General features: G+C 37.4%; 1 protein-coding gene across 5 annotated transcripts in view; it reads left to right on the top strand.

Moving 5' to 3' along the window:
- SLC25A21 (solute carrier family 25 member 21) overlaps window positions 1-25835 on the top strand; it is a 237893-nt gene that overhangs the window by 193079 nt on the left and 18979 nt on the right. For all 5 annotated transcript variants that reach the window (XM_069017832.1, XM_069017833.1, XM_069017831.1 and 2 more), the window contains one exon: window positions 20512-20578. In XM_069017832.1, the coding sequence (XP_068873933.1) occupies window positions 20512-20578 (67 nt within the window). The remainder of the gene's footprint in view (window positions 1-20511; window positions 20579-25835) is intronic.

Here is a 25835-nt window from a genome sequence, read left to right as displayed (position 1 = left end):
ATCATTATATATAGTCTACAGTGCCGTAGGCTCTATATAAACAGTTCACCTTTTCCACATTCATTAGTGACCTGCAAATTTACAGATTGTTTACCAAGTTCTTTTGCACTAACTTTCTAAGGTTCTTCTGGCATATTACCTAAGCCTGTGTTTAAGACAACATATTAAATTACACACTTCTTAATTTTACAATTGCCCTAAGTTTTAAGATATCCAGCAAGAGAAGCAGAATTTAGACACCTGTAATTCTGTCATGTAAATTATATGCATGGATTGTGGCAACAGATGTTGAACTGGAATTTCTACAAGTCTATATGGCAATTGTATAAAATTTGAATTCAGAGAATACTGTAGAAAGTTTATAAAATATATGGGTTAGTCATTATCTATTATTCTATTTTTCTGAATTTTTTTTAATTGCAGTTCTTTTCATTTGTGAAATCTTGATAGAGTTTTCATTCTCATAGGAAAAGTTCCAGATAGCATTGATGAAATGGGAGGATGCCTGATAGCATTCCAACTAGCCTGTCTACATTTTCTACCTTAACTGATGCATGACCAAAGCTTCTGCTTCTGTGATTCATATGAGACCATGTTATAAACCCCTGTGAATAGACATTCTCTCACAGGAAGAAGTTAATTAAAAAGTGCTTATATATATGTAGCTAGAACAGAAACATCTAAATGACACTGCTTGCCCATCAGTGAAAAACAGCTGAACTAAGAATTCTGTTAGCCCTCAGGGTTTGCTACTGACTTCATATGTTTGCTTGACAGTATTTCATCAGAAAAGAAACTAAACTAAGCACCTATTTGTGTTTAGCAGAACTTTGTAATAACCCTTAAAAGTGTGGGACAAAATCTGCCAACCACAAATCTTGCTTAGCAGCCTACAAGGATCATCATCCTACCCAGAGCACACTTAAACAACGAAGGTAGCCAGAGTGCTGCAGAGAGGAAGATGTGGTCAGAGCACCACCATGTGTGTCCGTAGGTCTCCAGGAAGTCCTGCCAGGACAGACCCTGAGACAAAGGACAACGTGTGGCAACTTAGAGTGTGGGCAAGGCACCACGACTGGGAAAATGAAAGAACAGCTCCTTTAAAGCTATGGTATGAATTGCTGATGTAAAAAGCTGCTTATAAAACCAGTCCTGCCCAAATACATTTCACTTAAACCAGAAAATGTGTTCCAATAGTTCTAGTGCTCTGAAAACTAATGCATGGTTCCATGAACAAATAAGCTACTATTTTTCCAAATTGTGATTATTCTCTCAGTTGAAAAAAACAGAATTAACACAAATTAAACCACTCTTTTCGGACCATACTAGAAAGCTTGGATTTGATACTGATGAGACAAAAAAACCCGAATCCATGTCCAGATAAAGATATTATCCCCTAAGCCTAAAGCTCTTACTGTAAGAAAGGTCATGTAGTTGCCAGGTGGACACAACTGGTAGGCTCAATAAATCAACTTCTGAGCATTTCCAGATCATGTCTGAAACACACCCATGTGATTGGGCTCCTCATAAAGTACGGTTTTGTCTGCTACCTTGTTTTTCAGAAATAATATCCTCTGAAAAATATTTTCCTTCATACAGTGGCTTGCAGGGCTTGCCCAGGAACTCAAGATTCTTACTCCTTCCGAACACAGGGGAATCCAGACCATTAGGTCCCACTTGCTGGAGTATGGTCTAACCACCATTTTAAAGACAATAAGAGGTGGGAAATTAAAGCTTTTTTAGCTGCAGTCAAGTGGCTGCTCTGCAGACTATATCTGAGTCTTGTAGTACCCCATGCTGGGAAGTGTATTCTTTGCTGCACCATCTCTGCTTGTGAAACCCGGTTCTCCCCTGCTAGTGGGAATTAGCTCTGTTGGCTTGATCATCTGGAGTTTCATCCAGTTTCTCACCCAGCATAGTAACACATCAGGTGCCTGGGGTTACACAGCATCCTGAAAAAGACTGAGTCCTCACTTCTCTCTCTACCACCAACCTCCCTGGGAGGAAGCCTGGTCTAACCACACTAACTTGCTTATACTTATATTTGTGTTTCATTATTGAAAAAAAAGACTTCATATATATGTCCGGTAAGAGTGTGATCATGAGTGGCTAGAGTTCTCACTGTAAAAGTATTCAATTAATGGGGGAAAAAAAGAATATAAAAAACATTTAACATTTCTTTAATTGTTTATTTATGCATTTTTCACTGGAAGCTAATCACAATTTCTTTCCAAGTTTTCTTTCTGAGATTTATTTATTTAGCCATTGAGTTTTGTTAAGCATCCAGATTTTGAACCAGGTATTTAACTTAGACCATGTATTGACAGGGGTGACAATATCAGTTACAGAGAGATAACTGGAATTTTACCCTAAGACTATTGAAAGAAAATAAAAGAGATTGCTGCTTCCTGTGGAAAGGGGAGTTATGCACAAAAGTGAAATTTTGGGAGCTGGTAACAAATGACGACTGAGGACCAGCTTCACTTAAAAGCCAATACAATATTTACAAAAATTTCATTCCGTTATTAACTACACTAAAGTACTGTTTTTGTTCATAATTAAATATATACTCTTTTAATAAATGCAGCTAATATTGTTCTTCCTGATCTTGTTCTGTAATGTCATTATGTTGCCATGGTGACATTCTTCCCACTGAAGAAATGCCTATTTTACTGTAAAGAGATCAACTATCATTGCTTACAGAATTATGAACTGCACATTATTCTGATTAGTCATTCTTAAGACAGGGTGCTCTGAACAGACACCACAAGGATATCCAATAGATACAGCTTTTCATTCACATTCCTTCTAAAATCCATGAAAAAAAAAATTCTTTAAATATTCCTGGTAGTCTAGGAGTATATCACTGTAAATCTCATGGACTTCAACAAATGGAATAGAAAGAGTCCCGAGGTCACACCTGAAACAGAATTTTAGAGAGTAACATATTGCATTACAACATGAGTCACGAGGCCAGCTGTGTTTATATATATTGTGCAATTAAAAGTTGGTGATCTTTCTCCTGATAACAATGGGGTATGCTGTACTCTGAACTCATGAGTCACATGGACAAAAATCCACTGTTTGGCCATTATCCAAAAATGACAGTGACAAGTACATAAGCAAGTGGTGATTTGTCTTGCTCATTTTGTGGAAGATTCTTTTTCTTTTTTTGAGTTCTGTTTTTTTACAAAGTAATACAAATGTTGGGCAATAATCAAGCATAGAGAGCTGACTGTAGTAATATAGCATTGATGGACTGGAAACCAGATGGTCTGTCAGATAATGAAGTATTATCTGGCAAGGGATTGTTCCTGAAAGCCAACATCCTCACCTATTTAGCACTATGTCGACATATCGGTTACCACATTCATGAGGTGGTATGTGTTGTACTTTAGAAGCCATACCTGGAAGAGGATTTTTAATTCAAAATTACTGCCTGATGGGAGAGTAGAGGTGCCATTATTGTAGCACAGCTGGAGGAGTATAATACCCAGCAAGATGTGAACCATACAACAAACTCAAGTTAAAGAGGAAAACATAATAGACTACATCCTGATTTCTGTCTAACCAAAGCCATGGTTCATGGATGCTTTGAACCAGCTCTGCCACCGGAAGAAGTGGTGTATTCTGTGTGCCCAGAGTTGTGCATTCCTGCTTTTGTGCCACACTCACCTTTGTGCCCCCACATGCCCTTCTGCACCTGGTCTGGAGTCTTGGATGTTGGAGAAATGATTGGGTTAATATTAACCTGGCCACTTATAAAAGAAATGGGTTGGTAATCCAGAAGGGTTCCCCCTGGCTAGGTCATCATGTCACACACAGATCTTTTGCCAGCAGAATGGACAGGCTATTGTGTGGGCAGGACAGAGAGACTGGGAAAGTAAAATGAGGGAGATGGGATTATTTCTTCCTTCACAGCAGTGCTGGTTTATCCCAAATGTGTGTGAAACCAGAATTCCAGCATAGCCAGAACTGAAGGTAAATATGGTAAATTTCAGTTGTTGTAGCTGCCATCTGGGAATATAGAGCAGAGAAGACAATAGGCAAGGGCAGCTGGCTGGAGGGCTGGTGGGGGCAGTGCCCAGGGTTTGGAGATACTCCCTGGACACCAAAATGTCTCACGTGGCTGGGATTAGAGCATAAAATGGAGTGCAAAATGAAGAAAAACAACATGAACTAGATTAAATGATTCATTTGAAAGATGGCAGAGAATTGGTAAGTCTGTTATCAGTAAGGCTGTAGCTTAAAACTTTGGCTTTAATTCCACAAGCCATTTTCACTACCTTCAAGATTGCTAAATTGAAAACCAGCTGACTGTGTGTTATTACCTCTTTAATATTTTCATAAACCATTTTCTGTCATCACAACTAGGAAGTCCTTTTTCCCATAAGGAAGAAAAGTGGGACATATTACTATTGATGGAAAGAAAATAGTTATCATATAATCTCTTGAGATATGCAATAAATGATAACTATTCTTTAGGAGTATAAACATTCTCCTATCATTATTGGCATTATTAATTTAAAACACCTAGAAAATAATTTACCTAGATAACATAAATCAGATAAAAGGGCTTCACCTTCTGTGATTTCAGTGAGGTAATATTCAATACTGATTACATAAATAGTTTCTTGAAAAAGCCTGTCCCAATCAGCAGACCAATATACCAAATGGAGCTTCAAATGACCTGAATTGGATTTGTGGAATGACAGCCCAGTTGTCTTTGCGGGGTGACTTTTCTGGCAGTAAGGTGAATTTTCTGCCTGCCAGGAGGAATTCAGAATATCCCTGAAGTGAAACCAATAGTTTCACACACTTTAAATATGCATACTGAACTATCTTCAGTTAATGTCTCAGTGTTTCTCAAGCTTGGTTTGGGAAGGCTTCAAAGTCATTGTTATCTCCAGAATTAAATGTATAATTCATCCCAGGCCTATCCCTTTAGAATCAGTATTGTGTTTTATTCCCTGTGAACACTTAATGAAGTTGGTAATTGTTTCAATAGACACAAAAACTGGTGGGGCAGTAAGTGAGAACAGATTATTGTTTTAGAATTACACCCAATTTCATGGTCACTGTGCAACTAAAGGCATTTTCATATGGCCAAATACAAAGTAAATCGAGTGGATATTGAAATTGAGATTATACTTACTATATCAAAAATGCAGACAACATTGTCTTAGGAAGCAGTAACACTGAAAAAATTAATTGTTAAAGATAGTTATGTAACATGAACTCATAGAACTGTACCGTGGCAAAAAGGATCATGCCAGTCCTAAAGCATACGCAACCAAGGCATAGTAAGGAAGTACAGAATTTTGCCTTGCTATATAAATTTGGTAACACAACTGATAAAATACTGAATTAAATCAACATGTTAAAGAAAAATATTGAGGGAATATGAAGAAGTTAGAGAAGTCCACAAAACTGTACCAGGAGGAAGATAAATCTTGTGTCATAAAAATTGAGGGACTAAGTTTTTCTGGTTGTGAAAGAGAATATTGAAAAGTTACTTGATTGTTATGGGTAGATATATTTTTCACCTACAGACAAAGTTTTCTGGCACCTAGGAGCTCATGGATGTTCAGCTATGCTCACCACAGCCAGTACCTAGAATCTGATGTTAAGCAAGTGCAGCCTTCAAACACAGATTTCACTGAATGCAGAAAAACACTGCAACAGTTGTCTGGAGGACTTCTGCTGGAAGGCCATTGCTAAAGTCTTTACAAATATTTAATTTAGCTTCTGGGTTAAAACTTGTATGAGTAAATGATGTATCCTAAGGGGTTGCTTCTGAGTTTTCAGTCTAGTCTCATAACTCATTCCCTGTCTTGTATTAAGCTTTGAGTACAGGAAATCTTGCACTGCCTTGAACCTACCATAGCACTTGGACATTTGCATTATAGTAATGACTGTACTTACATCATGCTTCAGAGCTTCAGCAAGTCACTGTCAGGGATCAAGAGGGATTATTTTTTCTTAATGCACAATTGACTAGAAGCATGATAGAGAGGGGGTTTTTCCTTCCTTTTAAGCATGATTGGATACAGATGAAGATGTGATAGCATGGATTAGTCTTTTGACATACAAAGGAAATCCATTTGGGGAGAGGGGGATTGGTTTATGGTTGGAGGCTTACCTATTTACATTTTGGGGGGAAGGAAAGAATTTCTGCCTCAGTCTGGTAAGGAATATCATAGGTTTCCTGTTCCAGGCATCGTCTCTGGCTCGCTCTGGCTCTTCTCTGCGTTCCACCTAGACTGCTGCTCATATTCCCTGTCTTCAAGACCAATGTTGTGTTTAATCTGTATGAGAACAAATACAGCAAAGTGAAAGGGGTTTTTATCCCTATTGAGCATACCTTCAGTCACCCTGAAAAGAATTTCAAGCCATAAATGCTCCTGTTACACATCCATCACAGGTATAACATTTTAGCTTCTTCTGCTCTTGTCCCGACATCTCCCTATTCCTTCCTTCCTTCCTTCCTTCCTTCCTTCCTTCCTTCCTTCCTTCCTTCCTTCCTTCCTTCCTTCCTTCCTTCCTTCCTTCCTTCCTTCCTTCCTTCCTTCCTTCCTTCCTTCCTCCCTCCCTCCCTCCCTCCCTCCTTCTGTATCTTTACTATAATTCTTAAGAAATTAGCATTTCATTCAGATTAGGAATTAGGCTGAGATGTAGATGATATTTTACTTTGCCAGTCCAAGCACATACAACACGAACTGCTCAGTCACAGCAAGTAACAAAGCAAATAGAGTTTACTCCTCTGGTGATTTAATCAGTGATGTGTTACACTACTGGAAAGAAACCTGGTGCTAGGATTTTCTTTTTGTTTGGTTGGTTGGGGTTGTTTGTTTTTTTTTTTTTGTTTTGCAAGCAAAGTTTTGGATCAAGTCCAGACAATTGTAACATACTGATTTTATCCTAACCAGTTGGCACAAGTACTTCAGGATATGGGGAGTAAGAAACTATTTCTTCCAGAACATTCATTCTCACAGGCTTTTTGCTATAACAAGTTTTGTTCTATGTTTTTAAAATGAATAACTGAAACTTAGATTATAACTAAATGTTAAAATATTTTTAATACAAAAGTTGATTGTGCACAAGTGGCAGATGTATGATACTGCTCCACTTTTTTAATCTCGATTTTTACCTTAAAAGACAAGAATTAATGATATACTGTGCCTGGTCCTTTGTCACAAAACTCTTTTGCTCAACTTCTCTTCAAGTCCTCAGGCCTAGGCTTTGTTTGCAGTTCCCAACATTTTCAGTGACTAGGCCAGTTTCACATTGCATCAGTTCACCCACTTCCAAGAAAATGTTTCCAAAGGCTGTGTGTACTTCTGAAAACATGAAGACTGAGGCACCAGTGTTTTCTTTAATAACTGATGAAAATAAAATGTTAGTGATTAGAATCTGTGTGGTTTTACCTGATTTGGACATATCCCACAGAAGTTTAAAAAACAAAACTAAACAAAACAACCTAAAAGATCATCCATTACCAGTGGGTAATTTCCTGGACACCAAAATGTAAAACGTCCAAGAAAATTCTGCAGCTCCTCACAATTCTCTGTGTGTGGAACTGTGCACAGCTACAGATGTTTCCACTGCCACAGAATTCACTAAAAACTGCCAGGGAATTTGGCCCAGATGTGCTATAGAATTACAATGACCCTGGTAATAGTGAAACTTTAAGCAGCAAACACCAGATGTCCAGTAAAATGGTTAAAAATGAGATCCAAAGCTTTTTTTTTACCACATCATCACAAACAAATATGGAGTGAATAAGCTGAAAATCTAAAGTAGTACTTTATTATTTGTCATCTCTAAGGTGATTCTATGTGCTTGACTTGGTGTGATATAGTGCCACTGGAATACAATGTCTTGTAGGAAAGCTGCATTCCCAGAGGCTTAAATAACTTTGAAAAATGAATTAATTGGACAGGTATATACATTAAACTTAATACAAGGTTATATTTTTCTCCTTAGCTCCTTTCTCTACTCATTTTGCTTGAAAAGTGATTGTGGCTGTGTGTGTGCTGTGCTGCTGCCTTATGACAGCTTGCCTGCAGCCAGGATAAATGCACTGCTGTTAGTGCCAGCTAATGTAGTTCTGCTTTAGCTCAAATGGTAGCAGACTAGAGCTGCAGTACCAGAGCTCCATGGACTGCCTCATTCTGTCTCTGTATACGTGGTAAATGTACTTTTCCTACTAAGTACAAGTATTCATTACATTATGAGGCACTGCTTTATACTTTGTGGTTTCTAAGGGGTCCATGTAGGGCAGACCCTGGAGACTATGGAAAGCATTGCATTTCTCTTTCCACTCTATTGATTATTTATGATTTTTTATGTCCCCAAGTGTAAGTTTTAGACATTCATTATCAGAACATACTTTAGCCATTTTTTAAGTGTCTCTAAACCAAAAAACATTTCTGTTATGAATCCTGAATCAATATGTACAATTCATGAAAGGCTGGTTGTGTCTGTTAGTGGTATAGATCTGTATAGGATAATAGATATATATCAGTATTCATAAGTTAGATTCAGTGGTTTTGCTTAAAGTCTCTATTTAGTGCTACTCTGCTCTGTTCTGTCTCAGGAAAACAAATGGTACCAAGATTTTTAACTTGGAACTGGAGTTATAGCCTTCATAGATAAAAAAAGCAGAAAAATATAAAAGGAGAAACACAGGTACAAAAAGGTCTTGGATTCTTGGAGAAAAAGATTAAGGAATACATAGTCTTTGAAAGCAAAGGAGTAGTTACAAATTCTCTTAAAACTTCTTTGTAAAATATATGGTATAAATTCTATTAAAATCAAGAGGGCTACTTCGACTTCAGTGAGAGGTGAATCCCTGAAGAACTGTCCATAGCTCTGTTACTGACTATTACTTGAGAAAGGGTAAAAATTTGTTTACTAAAATGTATGTTCTTCCCTGGAGAAAAAAACCATCATAAACAAACCAGTGCATCATGACAGAATAAAAGTTAATATAAACTACCGCTTTCAGAAATACTACTGGCTAGCTATTTATGAGTTCTCCAATTTTTTATTTGTGCAGCTTTTTAGATAATCTTCAGCTGGCCTCAGGTGATATCCTTGTCTGAATTTTTGTAACCCAAAAGGAGAACACAAAGCTGTTGACAACACTGCTGAGTTTTGCAGGGTTTTTTGCTGTGTTGCTAGCTTTACATAGTTTCAGTACAAAATAATAAATTGTGTAGTTCTTCTTGAAATGCAGACACACATTTTATTAAAAACTTACTAACATTCATGGACTTTTCAGTATTTTTACCTGACAGCAAACAGAACCCATAGAAGAACCTACTGGGTTGTGTATCAATGCTGATCAAGTTGGATGCCTTTTTTTTGGAGCATTACCTGTGGATGCCTGGCACTTCAAATGACTTTACCATGTGTTCCTTCAAGACCTGCTAAGATTAGAATCCAAATCATTGCACTCGGAGCTCTCTGCCCACCCTTGCCTTGCAAAAGTGCTTGTAGCACAGACTTGCTTGTCTTCCACAGCTGTTTGCAAGGAAGCAGCCTGTTACCCCAGTTAAGACAACATAAATGTGTTCTTATGTCCTTGCTGGCTGTACTGTCCATGGATAAGGTTTTCACATGTCTCTAAATCAGCTCTGTAATACCAGGCAATCCTTGAGCTGTGTTTAGTGTTGCTTAGATCGACTTTGTCATGCTCTCTGATGGTGGTGAAGAGGGAAGTAGTGTGGCTGCAAATTGCAGTTACACTTAGATATGAGATCATGGCAGCCAATGCTGCTGTAGGCGTGTAATGGTAATCTCTGGCTAATCTGTCTGAATTCTAGATCCAGCACAGAGCTGGTTACCAAGCAAGCTTCATGGCATGTTTGTGAATCACAAAGGGAAAAGGATTCTCTTTTGGAAAGTCAGAGAAAATTAGAGATCTAGAAGAAAAGCAAATTTGATCAAAAATTACTTGATTTTTGATGTGTTGATAGTTATAAAGGTATTTTTATTTTAAGTTGTAAAATGCAGAAAATTTTGAAACAAAAACAAAATCATGCCATAGGCTGTAAAATAGCATGTGTTGTATTTACTTGAATTGCTATATGAAACAATTTGTTCATTTTTTCAAAGTAAAATACCTTTTTTGCTTTTAAAAGTAACTTAGGAGGGAGGGTTCATTTGTTTTGTTTATTCAATGCCCAAGTGGCAAAATTTCTTTTCTGCAGAAGAATTCAAGTTGTGAAGAGTGCTGGATCAGAAGAGTATATTGAGAAAAAGAAAACATTTGAAAAGAGATGTTCAGGTTAAACCTGCTGAGGCAGGTCTGCTGCTCAAAGAACACATTGCTAGCTTTTTTAAAAAATAAATAATCCAGTACAAACTGCCACATCACCAAGAAACGGACTCCATTACTTTTTAAGAAAAAACCTGTCAGGTTTCTTTACAGATGTCTGTGCAGATGAGGACTCTGTTGGCAGGTGAGACAAGACTACATAAAACAAGAGTAGATCACTTAATAATAAAAAGCAGTTATAATAAAAATTAGAATAATTAGCAATTAATAATATTTAGTACAGCAACTGCTACACTATTCTTCACACATCTGCCTTGCCTGTTGATCTGATCTCAAAAAGTGTTTGCATAACTCTGCATCACAATCTTGTAGCAGGATTTTCATCATAAAGGTATATCTCTGGTGGAAGTCCTTGAAAAATCTGTTTCTAGTGGTTTAACAGTCAAGGTTTGTTTGGAATCCTTTGATAAATCTTTGCTAAATCTTCTTAATTTCTCAGTCATTTAATCTTACCTTCCTTAGATCCATTTTCTCTTAGAGTCAAGGTTAGTCACCTCACAGAGTAATCACATGACATTATAGTGCCTCGTGTTGTAAATTGTGCAAGAAGGACAAGCAAAATGTCATCCTAGGGTCAGACTATCATAGTACTGAAGGTAGAATCTGTTTGAAAACATTGCTGCATCTTGACTGAGAAGGGAACTTTCATGTTTAAAATGTATTGTGATTAAAAAAAAAAAAAAGTTTGTATTAACTGTCAACTCTTTTTGTTCTCAGATGGGACTGAGGAAAATATATTAAGCCCTATGGTATTTTTAGGACATTTTAGGTGCATGAGGAGTGGGAGGTATCCTTTTGGGCATTGCTTCTTCATCCGTGATGGTCAGTGTGTAATGCAGATGTTCATATGACAGAGTTTTCTTAAACAGTGCAACATGGGCTGGGATGAGCAGTCTGGAGCAGGGGGCTGGAGCTGGGTTTCACTCCTGTTCCCTCGCTGTATCACACTGCCACTGCACAATGGCCCTCCAGAGGTGTAGGAAAAGATCTGTGACACTGCCTAACTGTAGGAAATTTGTGCTTTTCAAGGAATTATTTTCTTGCTCCCAAATACTTAAAACTTTTCTGATAACTTTCATATGACACCATCCATACTCTATGACAAACACAGATATTTGTCTGTCTTTAGGCAGGTAGCTGCCATTCATACAAGTTTCCTCAGCCATCTGTGTAGCAATACCTTTCACTCCCATGGTATGTCTAGATGCCACAACTGCCCTCCAGGTAGAAACTCAAGTGCCAGTATGTGTACAAGGTCATGGTGCTGTTCACTGCCTATGTAGTGCTACAAATTCTGCACACTTTGACCTCAGTGCATGTAGCACTTTTGCTCTCTACTGGTGCAACTATCAACGGTATTGCTGTTACAAAATCAGGCATCTTTCCTTATTTTCCTGCTACAGGTACTGTAAAGGGAGTAAGAAAAATACCCCGAAGGTCAAGATGCTAAAAGATGAATTCAAATTGTTTTGTTCATCTTTGTGTATATTTAATGTTGCCCTATTCTTTTTAATGCTAAAAAGAGTATTCATGAGCTTTTTTGAAATTTGGGAGAATGATGCATGATTTTTAGTTTGTTAAATATACTATATAAAACCACTACTGGCCTACTTTTACTTTAGACTTCAGAAGATGGATCTGTTTATGAATTCAAATAATTGCAGACAAAATTTTGCACCTGCAGTTATGGTTGCCTGCAGTTCAGTTTGGTTTAAGTATCTACATCACTGATTGCATCTGTAAGTTAAAAACATCGAAGTAACCTAAATTACAAGCACAAATAATTGCAGGTGCAAAACTCATGCAAACACAAAATGATCTCTGAATGTTGGTCTTCAGAATCTCGTTGTAAGTTATTCACTGTATCATGAACCTAGATTCCTCTTGGGAGAGTCACTAATCTGTATAATGACACTGAAAGCCTCTTGAATCTCATATTTAACTAGCAGATGGGAAAGAATACATGGCGTCATATAACTCCTCAGGGATTACACATGTGGATATTGAAGAGTATAACTTATTCCAATGAAGGTTAACATTAACTTGCAATCAAAAATTTCCTTCCTGAGCCACATTTTTTCTGATGGAATTAAAACAACTTAATGTTGTATTTTTATGAAGTCACAACCAATTTAAGTAGAACACATTCCCAGGGCAAGCACAGAAATTTTGCTCATCTCATGATTTTTCATTTAGTGAATCACAGCAGCATTTTAACACAGAGAAATGCTGTCAGTCTTTTCCGGAAAACATATCTAATTATCCATGATTTTCATTTTTTAGTGTCATATTCAGATTTCTAAGCACATCTCCCAAAATATCTGCTTTTTTCCTCTGGTATCAAAACTAAAAATCATTTTCTTGCATTCTTTGGCTTCAATAGACATAGGTGTGGAGCTACTTTAAAACAGTGGTGGCTTCCTGTCGTACCAGTTACGGCAGTACTGTTGGCAAAAGGGGAAAAAAAACCATAAATTCTCTTCTAGTGTTTGAACAACTAAAACTCCTTCTGAACAAATGAAACATTCTGCCAATCCTGACAATCCAAAATGCAATGAAGAATTTTTCTGTTTCAGAAGCTCTAGGCAAAGCTGTTTTGGCATGTCTGTAGCTTGTTCCTCTTGCAAACAAAGGGGCAGCTAGAGGGAAAGTCTTTGGGGGAAGAAATGCTGTCAGCTGTAAGAAATGAGACATGTAGACCCTTTCTACAGCCCAGCTAGTGATTACATGCAGGTAATTTTGTAAGAGCCTAAACCAGCTGCCAGTGATAATAACACTGCCATTTGCACTGATTTCAACAGGAAATACATCAAACAGACCAGCTTAAGGCTTCTCAGAAGCGTGGGCCAAACTGGTATTTTGTTCATTGGTGTTGGAGCCAGCCAGAAGGAAAGTGCTCGGAAGGCAGAGGCAGCAGTGGCGGGAGCGCTGCAGAGCAAGTGCTTTGCCGGGCTGGCAGTGGGGAGCAGCAGAGGTGCTGCAGCTGGCAAGGTCCTGCCTCGCTGCCTGCCAGCTCCCACCACCCTCCCAGGCAGCCCCATTACTCCCTGGAAGCAGTGCCAGCCCAGCTTCACAGGCCCCCAGCACTTGCAGAGTAAGTGGCAGAGGTGTGAGCATATCTACACTTTAAAAAATGTGATTTAATTTAGTTCAAATTAATCTATTAGACAAGCAGTACAAAGTAACAATGTGCCACTTAAATAACTAATTTTTAATCATCCTTGGGGAAAAAAACCCAGAACAAGATATCTTTTTCCACACATGGGAAACTGTTGAGGCTATGTTGTGTGTTACAACATGAGGCTACACCTTCACCTTCCTAGATTATTTTGTCTTAGTTGCTTGGATATAGCAAAACACAGAAAGCATGTGAGAAATATGTAAATAATATATAAAAGTAAAAAAGTATTAAAGACCATCATTTGAGTAGAAAGAAATTTTAACAAAGATTCCTTTTTTAACGCTCACTTTTTTGCTGCCACAGATACCAGTAAGGAAGGAAAGGGTTTCACCTTTCCATTTCTTGAGGGATATGTATTTAGATGTGTCCTGTAACTCATATAAATTCAGAATGCAGCTTAGAAAGCCAAAAAATTAGCAAGGGTTTTGACTAAGAGATTGAGAGGTGATTAAAACTCATGGAAGACTCATTTCTCAGTAAGAATAACAGTGACATGAATGATGGATCATAATAACTTCATAATCTGACCCACATGCAGTAAATACAGTGATGACTGTCATTTTGAATAAGTGAGGTGGATTGAGGCTGATTATTAATCCATTTCTTGGCCAGTCTGATTGTTTCTGAGCCAACTTCTCCACTGTTAGTACTTTCCTGAAGCATCTTAATAGCTGTCACCAACAGCCTCTTCCTTTTTAAGCAGCTCCTTTTCATACAGCATGTTGTCCTAACTTATTTGAGAGATTTCTTTCATTAATTGGTTGGCTTCTAGTATTCTTATAGCTTGAGGCTTGGTCTTCTTTTAGCATATAGTGTAACAGTGTTACCACAGGCACAGGGTAACATATAATTCTGTTTTACTTGCTGCAAAAAATACTTAACGTTTTTCCTTAATTCCCAGGTGTTGCAATGAAAGCTGGGTTAAAAAAAAAAAAAAGTGAAATATGCTATGAAAAAAGGACCTAGTATTTAGTGCCAGTGTCTAAAATGGCAGATGTCTGTATAGCAGATACAGAAAAAATAAAGAAATATAGTTGCATAATAGAAATTCAGAAGTCAGCTTAGCTGTGTTATTGATAGTTTTATATGGGGTTCCTGTAGAGATGTGTATTTAACATTTGCAGTAGGATAATATACATAACATACTTCACAAGAAGAAAAAAAAAAAGCTTTTTGGAGAGCAACAGAGTGTCCAAGACTGATTTACTGTGAATGTGTCCAACCTTTAATATCTTTTCAAGTATGCCGAACTCTGTGCCAGTTGTCCCAGAATGACACTCAGCCTTCCCTACAGCACTCCTCTTAAACTGGGCAAATGGTTGTAAATGCTGGGATTGAGGGTGGACTATATGTGCGGACTGGTTAGTGGCTTGCATCTCTCAAAACAAATGACTAAATTAAGTCCCTTCTTCTCAGTGGTAGGTACTAATTTGTGCCTGTCCTTCACTAAGCACTTGCTTCTTTTTCTGAAACTTCTGGGAATTTAAAATCTTTTAAATATCCAGCTAGGTCAGCACAAAGATCACTTCACACTATAGTTATGTTAAAGTAATATTGCCCTGTGTTCAATTGTTTGTTTTCTGTTAGTAATAAATTCACAACATGCTACATACAATGAAATTGAAAGGTACCTTTTTCCTGATATAAATTAAATTCTAAGCAAATTTAATTATATTTAGACATATTTTATTCCTCTTTCTGAATAACACTCTCCTTTTTTACCAATCATGTCTTCAAAATTCCTTCCCTTTGTTTAAATAGAACATTTTGTGAAATCTGAAAGTTGTGCATTTGTTTCATGTAACTGATGTCGTCATGAAAGCCAGGTCTTTTATTTATACTTGGGATAATGCAGAGGTAATGAAAGCAGAATTGGACCTAAGAGGTTTTTTGTTTCAATTATAAAACAATGTGGGTAAGTGCCTTGGGTTTGACAGCAACAAAAGAAAGGGAATATTGTGCTTATGCCTTCAATCAGCTTTATTAGATCCTTAAAGGGAAAATTATGTGAAAGACAGAGGAAGAAAACAACAAGCTAAGCAAGATCGCAATTTCAGTATAATTCAGAGAAAATAACTGATTTAGGTTGGTTGTCTTGCCAGGGTGAATGACTCAAGGCTTCCAAATAAGAAATGGAAACCAGAAGGATAGGGAAAGCCTGAAAGAACAAATTGAGAAGATGTGATTGACTGTAATGTTTCAAAATCAACTGCTGCAAAGATGAGTTTGGGCTCTTGCCCAGAATACAATTGAATGGTGATGTTCATTTAGACCCTTAATGCTGAAACAAAATAAGATGTAGCTGTGTTTCTGTTAGAAATTTATTTGTTCTTTCCAGTGTCTGTAGCTAGGGATATGATGTCATGTCCTCTCTCTTCTATCAGACCCTGCAGTGATTGCTGTTGCTGTTTCACAATTTTTCTGAACACCAGTTTTTTGAAGGAAGACTTGAGTCCAAGTGATAATATCTCTCAAATGTGAAATGTCAATACTGTTCATTAGCTGACTTTGAAAAATTTCATACTCTGTGGGCAAATAGGCTAACTCAATTGGCGAAGCAAAGCAGAAGTATAAGATCATTGTGTGTGTATGTAAAGTATGCATGTGTATGTATGTGTGTATGTATGTATGTAATGTATGGGTGTGTATGTGTGTATGCAAAGCCATTCAACTTTTTGTTACTATCGTGCTAGTTTTTTTAATTAAGTAAATAGTTCATTCTGCAAAGATTGAAATAACTATCTTTAATGGGTAGTTTGTAAAACATTATTTGTAAAAGTTGGGGGCAGTTTCTTGTCCTCCACCTCAGGCACAGGAGGTTCTAAAACACTTCATTTGAAAAATTAGTCAGTTGACAATAGGCAGTGATGGGATAGGATTGTCTTCTACTTCCTCCTTCCCTTTATTCCTTTCATCTCACTGGCTGTGCTTACTAACCTTTCTTCTGTTTCTATTTCAAATCAGGAAGGGAAAAATACCCCTAACCACAGCTCATAATTAAATACTGAGCTAGTTCTTACCATGTTTACTGAATTACATATTGCATATATGGATATACATCCTCAAAGTTTCATGTGTTTTTAGATTTCTAAACTTAATATGTTCCATAGGAATAGACCTTAACTCCTTCCTGCCTGTTTTTCATGAAGAGATGTGCTTCCACAGAGGAAGGAGGAATGAAGCACTGAAACCCAATTACAGATCACTTCACATTTTAGGGATTCACAGAGCTGTGAATATAGTTGCTGGGCTCTGCAGATTCTCCTGGTTCACAGTAGAGGTTCCTCCAGCAGAAAATCTTCAGTGTCAGCCTTACAGTTGCAATAAGCAGATCAGCCTGACATCATATGCGGGGTGGTATCTTTGCACACATATCTTTGCTGCAGGGTGGCTGACTTGATAAAGAAGGCTTTAAGCCAAGAGCCCCGAGGAGGGGGAGAGTTACCACAGCTCTGAGGGAGCAGTGGAGATGCTGCCAAGCAAAGCACTGGGGGTGATGTGAACCACAAGGAACACAAGGTGAATAAAACAGGGCTCAAGTGGGGTCACCTCAAGCATTTGCATGTGAGCTAGGAAGTCTCTTCAAAGAGCCCCCACACCAGGGCACACAACATAAACATGAGGAATTGGAGATCTGTGTGCAGTTGCCAGGGGTAGGATCTCGTCATGATCCCAGGGATGGGGTGAATGGACTGAGTGCTGCTGTGGAGGGGTACAGACTCTTGAGGAAGGGCTGGCCAGGAAGACATGGAGAGAGAAAGTGGAATGCATGGAGCTCTGCCTGAGGCTGAATGATGAGAGTTTATGGGTAAGGATTAAAGATCAGACCAATAGTGGTACTTGGTAGTAGGCATCTACTATGGGCTGCCTGACTTGGAAGAACAAGCAGATTGTAGAGAGGCCTGTAGAGACTGCCAGAAGCCGACTGATATTTGCAGACCCTGATCCTCAATGGGGACTTCAACTACCTTGATATCTGCTGGAGGGACAGCACTGCAGGGCATAAACAATCCAGCTGCATTAATGATGGCTTCTTGATGCAAGTGGAAGAGTCAATGAAAAGTGTTCCACTGGAGCTCTAACACACAAGTGAAGAAGGCCTCACTGGGATTAAGGTCAAAGTGAGCCTTGGTTGTTGTGACCATGAGATGGTGGAGTTCAGATCCTGAGAAGAGGGAGTAGAGCAAAAAGCAAGTTCACAGCCCTAGACTTCAGGAGAGCAGACTGTGGCTTATTCAGGAGTCTGCTTGAAAAAGTCCCATGATAAAAGGCTCTGGAGGGAAGAGGGGTCCAGGAAACCTGCATAATATTCAAGGATCGCCTCCACTCAAGTCCATGCCAGCATGCAGAGAGTCAGGCAAAAATCCCAAGAGGCTACTTGGTTAGGAAAGTCAAAGCCTACTTGGAGTTGAGCTTGGTACAAGATGTCAAAAGCATCTGTAAGTACCTACTGAGGTGGGTTGAAAACTGGCTGCATAGCTAGACCCAGAGGGTGGTGATTAGTGGTACAAAGTCTAACTGGGGGCCAGTAACTAACAGTGTACCTACCCTTTTGAGTATACAAAAAGGCAACCTGGAAAACGAACCTGTCGTGCTGTGTAAGGCTAGGTAATGCTGCTGTGTGTTTGTAGAAATGAATTGTTGCTTTACACTGCATACTTCTCTGCTTATGCATCTCTTACTATTGAGAAAATCTGGACTACAACTGTCTCGCTTTTTGTAGTGAGAGCTGCACCAGTGAGTTAAGCAGTGGAGGACATTAATTTTCCAATTCCAGTCATGTGGAGTACTAGAAATTGCAAGCAGGATGCCTGTTGTGGATATGCTTACAGGGGTTTAGACTGAGCCAAAAGGAAAAAAGTGTTTATAGGGATCTGTGTTCTTGTAGCTGATCCTACTTGGACCTCAGTTTCCATTTGAACTCACATTAAAATGTATGAATCACATGCTTGAGGTTTTTTGACATTTCAATAGCTTGCTGAACCAGCAATACCCTCAGAATATGTATGAACCATTAAAGACTAAGATGGGCCCAGGACTAAGAATAAAGACCAAGACCAGCTGGATGGGGCTGAGTAACCTGGTCTAGTGGAAGGTTCCCTACTTATGGCAGGAAAGTTGGAGCTAAATGATTTTTATGGTCCCTTCCAACTAAACCATTCTATGATTCTATGATTCTATGGATCCAGTATATTTGTATTGATAAATCCATATCTATAGGTATCCATAGATATATCCATATCTATATTAATAGATACATAAACATATATTTGTATATTTATTTATGTTTGCAAAGTAAGACTTTGGGGAAATTCAAACATCTGATGACTCAACTGAATTCCTTAAATCTCCTACCTTTCAGTATTTTGTCATGAAACCATCATTGTATTAAATGCTCAAAGTGTCCTTTTGTCACAGACTGGAGTTCATACATTGCTTACTTCAGGTAAGGATTAGCAATATGCCCAACCTGGAGCATTTTACAAGGCCTAAATTATTTTTTTTATATTGGAGAGGCCTAAGAAGAGAACTCCAGAGAATCATTCAAAGAAGGATGGGGAAAATGGTATAGCTTTTGTAGTATTTTACATTCACATGGGGAATATGAATTTAGCTGTTTTCTTATGCAGAGATTAACTATAGGAGAATATTGATGTCATATGTCTCTTACACACTCTGCAAAAATATTCCAAATAATAGGCTGCTTTAGAAAGGTGAATCATCACATTCCAACATCATCACCTTTCAACATTTTAAAAAAACACAAATGCTTTGCTTTAAGAAGTAATTTTTTTTGTATGTAGACAGAATCCTTTTACAGTCCTGAATAAATGTGTATACATTCTGAAGATGGGTAAATTGTAGGATATATTCTTGTTGGCTAACGAGGTAACTTATGACCCTAAGCTAGGACAGGGGAGATTCAAATTAGGTATTGAAAAACTTTTTTTCACTGCTGGGGTGGTCGGACATTGGAATAGTTTGCCCAGGAAGGTGGTGGAGTCACCACCCCTGGAGGAGTTCAAGAGGCCTCTGAGTCCAGCACTGGATGATGTGGTTTAGTGGTTTAGGGGTAACAATGGTAGTGCTGGGTTGATGGCTGAAATGGAAGGTCTCTTCCAACCTTGATGATTCTATGATTCTTGGTGATTCCATTAGATCCCTTTCTGAACTCTCACCATGCACTATCCAGGTCAGTGTGCAGACCTAGCAGAAAAGAACTATGTCTATTTCTACCCTACATGGGGATTTTGAAAACAGCTTGTCATTTAAAGCATTCCCAAGGCCAAGCATTATGTATCTACATTGACCTTGTAAGCAGAGCTCAGGCTGCCTGCAAATGCAATGCATGTAGCAGGCTGTATATACACACACACACACATACAGTGACAACATACTGCCCAAATGTTTTCTTCCAAGATGAAATACATGCGTTCTACTATGGCTCTTTGAAAAGGTAAGTTGTGTTAAAACTAAGGTGCTAAAAAAAAAGCCCTCATATATTTTGAGTCGTGTTTAAAACTAAACTTTAAAATATGTCTGACCTAGTATTTGAAGATGAGCAAGCAGTGGTTTTGTATGCAACTTGCTGAAGCACAGTTTTTTCCAAATCTGTATTTTGTTACTTCATTTTTTAATATAAACATTGCTGTGCTAAGCAAATTAAAACAATGAAATAATACTTCTTTTTCATTGTCAAAAATTTTCCTCTCCTTTTAAATACAATTTCTTGTATATTCAGAAAAAAATGGATTGAATTTTTACATATTCATTCCTGATTTCTTTATATCATCTCACCAGCACATGATATAATTGGTAGCACATTAGCTGTTTAGCAAGTAAGCAGAGAGTATCATTATTTGTCTGTATGCGTGGAAATGCTGAAAGGTTAGTTGCTTTACTCAAAAGCGAAAATAGAATTGGCAGTATGGTATCAATATGTTGTTTATCCATACAAAGATAATTTCCTATTTTTCTTTGATAGGTTACTTGGCTTCTACAAAGGAATACTTCCTCCCGTCTTGGCTGAGACACCCAAACGGGCAGTGAAGGTAAAAACCCCATGCTTCCTCCCTTAAAAATATAAGTAGGGACAGTGGCAGCTGTAAAACATTTTATTTCTCCCCCACTGACTGAGATTAGAATCTTAAACTTATTTGGCATATTAATCCTCTGATTTTTACTAGGAGGAACATTTCCTGTTGATAGGACAATAAAAACTGTCCTTGATTAAGAAGTGTAGGATAAGGCTTGTAAATGTTAAGCTAATTTTGACCTGTGTATCAAATGTAACTGAAAAAAAAATTGCAATTATTTTATATTTTCAAAATTAATAAAATAGTTTAAATTATATTTTAGCCTCATAATTGCCTCTGGTTTGGATGTTTTGTTTTACTGAAAATGCCTAGCAACTTGCAAAACAACTAACAACTTAATAAATTAACACAAGAAGCCATTAAAGAAGCCACTAATAAGTACTTACTCAGTAGGTTTGAAGTGCTGCCCAGAGTTTTCCTGTGCTCCAAAGGCCACTCTACTCCATATTCTAACTTTTTAAGAGACTGAAGATTGTAATTGATACAACTTCTCATTGTGCAAATCATTTTACTCCAGCTCCCTTACAGTTGTTGATGCTAGCCTATCAAAGTGTATTTGCTGTCAAATGCTGATCTGATTTTCTTTTATTATCCTTTATTTTGATTTGTAGAACAGGATTTTAGTAACATTCCTAAGCAAAATACTTCAGTACATCCATTTTTTCAGTTGAGCCATTCAACCTTTTTAATTAAAACTTAATTATTAAGCACATCATCCTAAAGTTCTAAATCTATCAAAGCAGCCATTGTGTTAACAGAAAATGTTTCTTTGTTTTTTACTTCAGAACTTTGAAGTTTCCATAGTTGCACCAAATGCGTCTAAGAGCAATTATTATACAGAATGTCTTGATTTTCCTTTCTTTGTTTTTGTTGTTTCTTTCTAAAAAGGCTGCATATGATTCTGGTCCTTAGTCTGCAATTAATCATTCACATTCCAATTCCTTTACAGAGGAATAATATTTGTATAAAGTGACAGGATGTGACCTTGTAACAGAATCTAAAGGAGTTCTGGTAATATCATCTTCTTGTATGCACTGGCGTTTTGGATGCAAGTGACATATGTCACTTATCTCAAAATTATTTAAGAAAAACAGGAAAACTAAAGTCCTATTTATTAACAAAGTGGCAGTGAAGAATAGATGGATGGTATTTAGAAGATTCCTAATAACTTCTTTTCTTCATACTGTGATGTTTCCTCTGTCTCTCCATTTAATTTCGTTTGAAACAGGATAAAGTAAATCTGACTGTACTTTTTAGGTTCCAGCATGTATTTAGTTAAAATGTCAACCCAGGTTTGATTTTGCCTACCAATTTGAGTCATTCATAAACTTCAAATCACTTTCCTTTACTCAACTTGATTAAATTTGCTTAAACCCCATGATAGTCAATATAGTTATAGAATAATAGAAAGATTTTAAGTTGGGAGGGATCTCTGGACCAAAGCAGAGTTGACTTCATTATTAGATCAGGTTGTTCAGATGCCTCATCTAGTTGAGTTCTGAAATCTTAAAGGATGGAGACTGCAGCCTCTCTGTGCTCCTGCTCCAGTCCTTAATTGCTTTACTATGAGGAATTTTGCCTTATATCCAATCCAAATCCTCCTGTTGCAACCTTTGCCTTTTGCCTCTCATGCTTCTGTTGTCGGCCTCTGACAAAGTCTGACTCTCTTCTGTATAAACTTTGGATGGTGGAAGACAGAACTTAGATCACTTTAGCCTTCTTGTCTCCAGGCTAAACAGACTCAGTTCTCTCAACCTCTTGTACATCATAAGCTCACAGCTCCTTTAATACCTTACTTGTCCTCTCTTAGTAGGTTGCTTTCTACCTAGTTCTTGAACATTTATGAGAGCTGATTTTTCTGCAAACATGAGAATCAAGTTTATATGTGAAACATGGGAGGGATTTTATTAAATAGTGGAATTATTTTATTATTTACATTATTCCTTTAAATTTAGTGCTGTTCCAAGGACATCAGGATGACTTTAAGTTACTTTGAGACATCAGCTGTATTCTACATTAGAAGAATTCAGTGACAGAACAGGGCTGGACAATAATGTCCTTGTAAGAACCTGTATAATAAAGCAATTCAATGTGGGATGCCATATGCCAGTACAATTTTTAACATCCAAAGTGGAGTTCATACCTATGCTTTGACCTGAAGAGAATCCAGGCTGTCTCAAATTTCCACTAACCTTGTTTGGCTGTGACCCCAGGGGAAAAGTCACTGCTTCCTTTGGCCCACTCTCCACCCTTTATCCTTCTAACAGTTTTCCTCATCTTAACAAGCCTCAAGCTGTCCCTTCTCCACTGCCTAAATGACTAGTGAGATTTAGAGGAAGGCTACATCCAGGCCAATGATTCTGAGATGTGAGTAAGCACAAAAGACAAAGAGGCATTTTCTAGGTTCCAGCAGCCTTGTTTTATGTTTAAAATGAACTTTTTTGAAAGCTTCTAGTTAGAGTGTCATAAAAGTGTGTAGAGAATGGACAAGGGAGATTTTGTACTAAGAAGAAGTACTTGTGCTACTGGAACATTGCATTTATCTGGTGCGTATTTTTGCAAGTAAAAATAAAGCTATTAAAATGAAGCTATTTAGCCCTGGTTTTTCAGTTAAGTGTTGAAGATACAGCTTCATTTTTAGTCAACTATGTTCTCACGTCTGTCTTGCTATTTCTTTTTTTCTCTCTTTTTATTTCCCTTCTAAAAAGAAAGCTGGTATTTCTGGAAGATGAAAAGTCCAAGTTTATAACTTTCTGTTAGATTGAACTTGGAGGAAAGAAATGATAATGCCAATACAATGGTTAACAGATGAACTTTTGGGGCAAATTTATATTGCTCATGTGTTCCCAGACATCTTGTTTCAAGCATATATTTTTACCTTAGAGTTATTGAGACATCTGGTAAGTACTTTGGCTATTTTCTGTGTAACTTCAATTAAAGTATATCTTTGCCAGATGGACAATATTGGTTATTATATATACAAAAGCATGTTTTAAATATGTTTATTCTGAGAAAATTTTTTTGTGCAAAGCTATTAACTTAATACAACTGTAGAGGAAAAGACAAATTATGCTGTGTTTTTAAAAAAATTTTGGGTGGACAGACATTATATAAAATCATATGATACAGTATGAAATCCTTTTTTTTCAAAATTGTATGTATATAGCCACTCTACTACACCCAGCAGCATTTATATTAAATTTCATTGCTATTGATTTCTTTAAAAATTATATAAAGCATAGTTACTATTAAGTAGTTATTTTATTTATTACTCTAGGAAGCTATTGATTTTTAAGGTAACATTTTAAAGATCAAAAAATTACTGGGTAATATATTTCTGCCTTTATTACAACTATTTTACAGATCTGTAACACTATGGAAAACATTAAGGAATACCAGAAATTCCATTAAAGGTTAAGAGGGTAACAATGACTAGAAAGATGCTGGAGAGAGAATAAAGCAAATTTTATCACAATAAGAAATTAATTTAGTTCAGTGAAGCAGCTTACCCGCCCACTTTGTAAGATTTTTACCTCTATAATACCTCCAGTTGTACAAAAAGATAGATCTGGAGTTAAAGTAACACTTCTATCTTTTCTGGTTATTTTCAAGGCCAATGGAAAAATTTTAAACATATTTGCAGGATGCTTGCAAGGTTAATGTTCACTCTGTACACTCTTTGGAGGGCAGTTAAAATCTGAGCCCCAATTCTAGGACTTTTTCTGCAAAATGATATAATAATCCCAATTGAGGATATGAAAAAGTATCTGTCCAGTGACCAGAGTATCAGCCCATCAGTTTTCAGAATTTAACGACCCAGTTTTGCATTATGTGTACATATTCCCTCTTGCTTTAAAACAGTGGCATTATTAACACATTAACACCCAATTCTCTGATGGTTGTGGTATGATTCCAGTGACTTTTCATTTGAACCAGGTCTTGATTGAAAAATTTTATTGACTTTGCCATAGGACAAGGTTCTAAACAAGTTCAAATGAAAATGTGGTGCTTATTACTTATGTTCCTGTACACGTGGTTTATGGGAAAGGTGGTTTGTTCTGATAGGTCTGTATTAACTGAACCCTGAGGGACAGAGCTTGTCTTCTTTGGCTGAGACTCAGCACAGGTCCCCCAGTCTTTCTTTCTTGTCTTAAAAACTCTATTCCCTTATGCTTCTTATGATTCCCTCATTGCTCATTGCCTTCCTCTCGTGGTGAAACAGTTTGATTTTCTCATACATGGGCAGATGCTATGTGGAGGGATTGTAGCCTCCTGTGTGGTCACAAAATGCACAGACTTTCAAAGGATCCCACCTTTATTTGAACCAGCCTGCTCTGAGCTAATCAAATGTTACAAGTCAACACTGGAAAGCAGACAGGAAAGTTAAAAGTTCTGGCTATTTACTTTTGCTAGACTGGGATGTGACAGCTCTTGTACAAGGAGATATGAACCTGCACCGATGCAGTCTTGGTGGAACTGTGACAGGTTTTTGTTCTTCATTCCCATAATACCAGACATGCTGTGTAAAAGCCACTTCACAGATTACAGGACTCACAAATAGTGAGCTGCAGTTAGGGCCCTGGAGTTGTTCCATGTGAAAATTATGTGGAATAACACCTTCAATATTTTAGGTTTTACCCAGAATTCAGATACCTACTCTTTATAGCCCACAAGTTTTGCCATCCTCATGCTAGAAGATCATTTTCACTGCCCTCAGATCTGTCTTATGTGATAACAATTGGACAGCTTTTTCAGTGGCTTCAGCAACATATTTGCAGAATATAAATTTAAGGCACTATGGGAGTTGTTATATAATCTCCTTCACAAACTTCTCAAACCCTCCCGTGCAAGTCATTAAGATTTTTCCCCCATAACTCTTATTGGAAGACTGTTTCAGGACTCTACTCCTTTAGTTGCAAGAAAGCTTCATCAGATCTCCAACCACATTCTATTTATATTTTACTTTTACACAGAATTTCTTTATGTTACATACCTTCCTTGTTTATCAATCTCTTGTAGCATCTCTTTTGCTAAACTAGACAAGGAAAGAATTTATTCTCCTTCAGTCTTCATTCTTAAAATAAGCTCTAAACTCTCCTTAATGGTCCTGGTAGCCCTGGTTTGAATATTATGTAGTCTGAGTTCTTGTTTTTTAAATAGTGGCTTAGATTGTGTTCTGTATTTCAGAGGGCATCTTTCCAATAATTTGTAA

The sequence above is a fragment of the Aphelocoma coerulescens genome, chromosome 5 (assembly GCF_041296385.1).
Source record: "Aphelocoma coerulescens isolate FSJ_1873_10779 chromosome 5, UR_Acoe_1.0, whole genome shotgun sequence".
Lineage (NCBI taxonomy): Eukaryota > Metazoa > Chordata > Aves > Passeriformes > Corvidae > Aphelocoma > Aphelocoma coerulescens.
The sequence above is the reverse complement of the archived record's forward strand: the minus strand, read 5'-3'. Positions and strand labels throughout refer to the sequence as shown.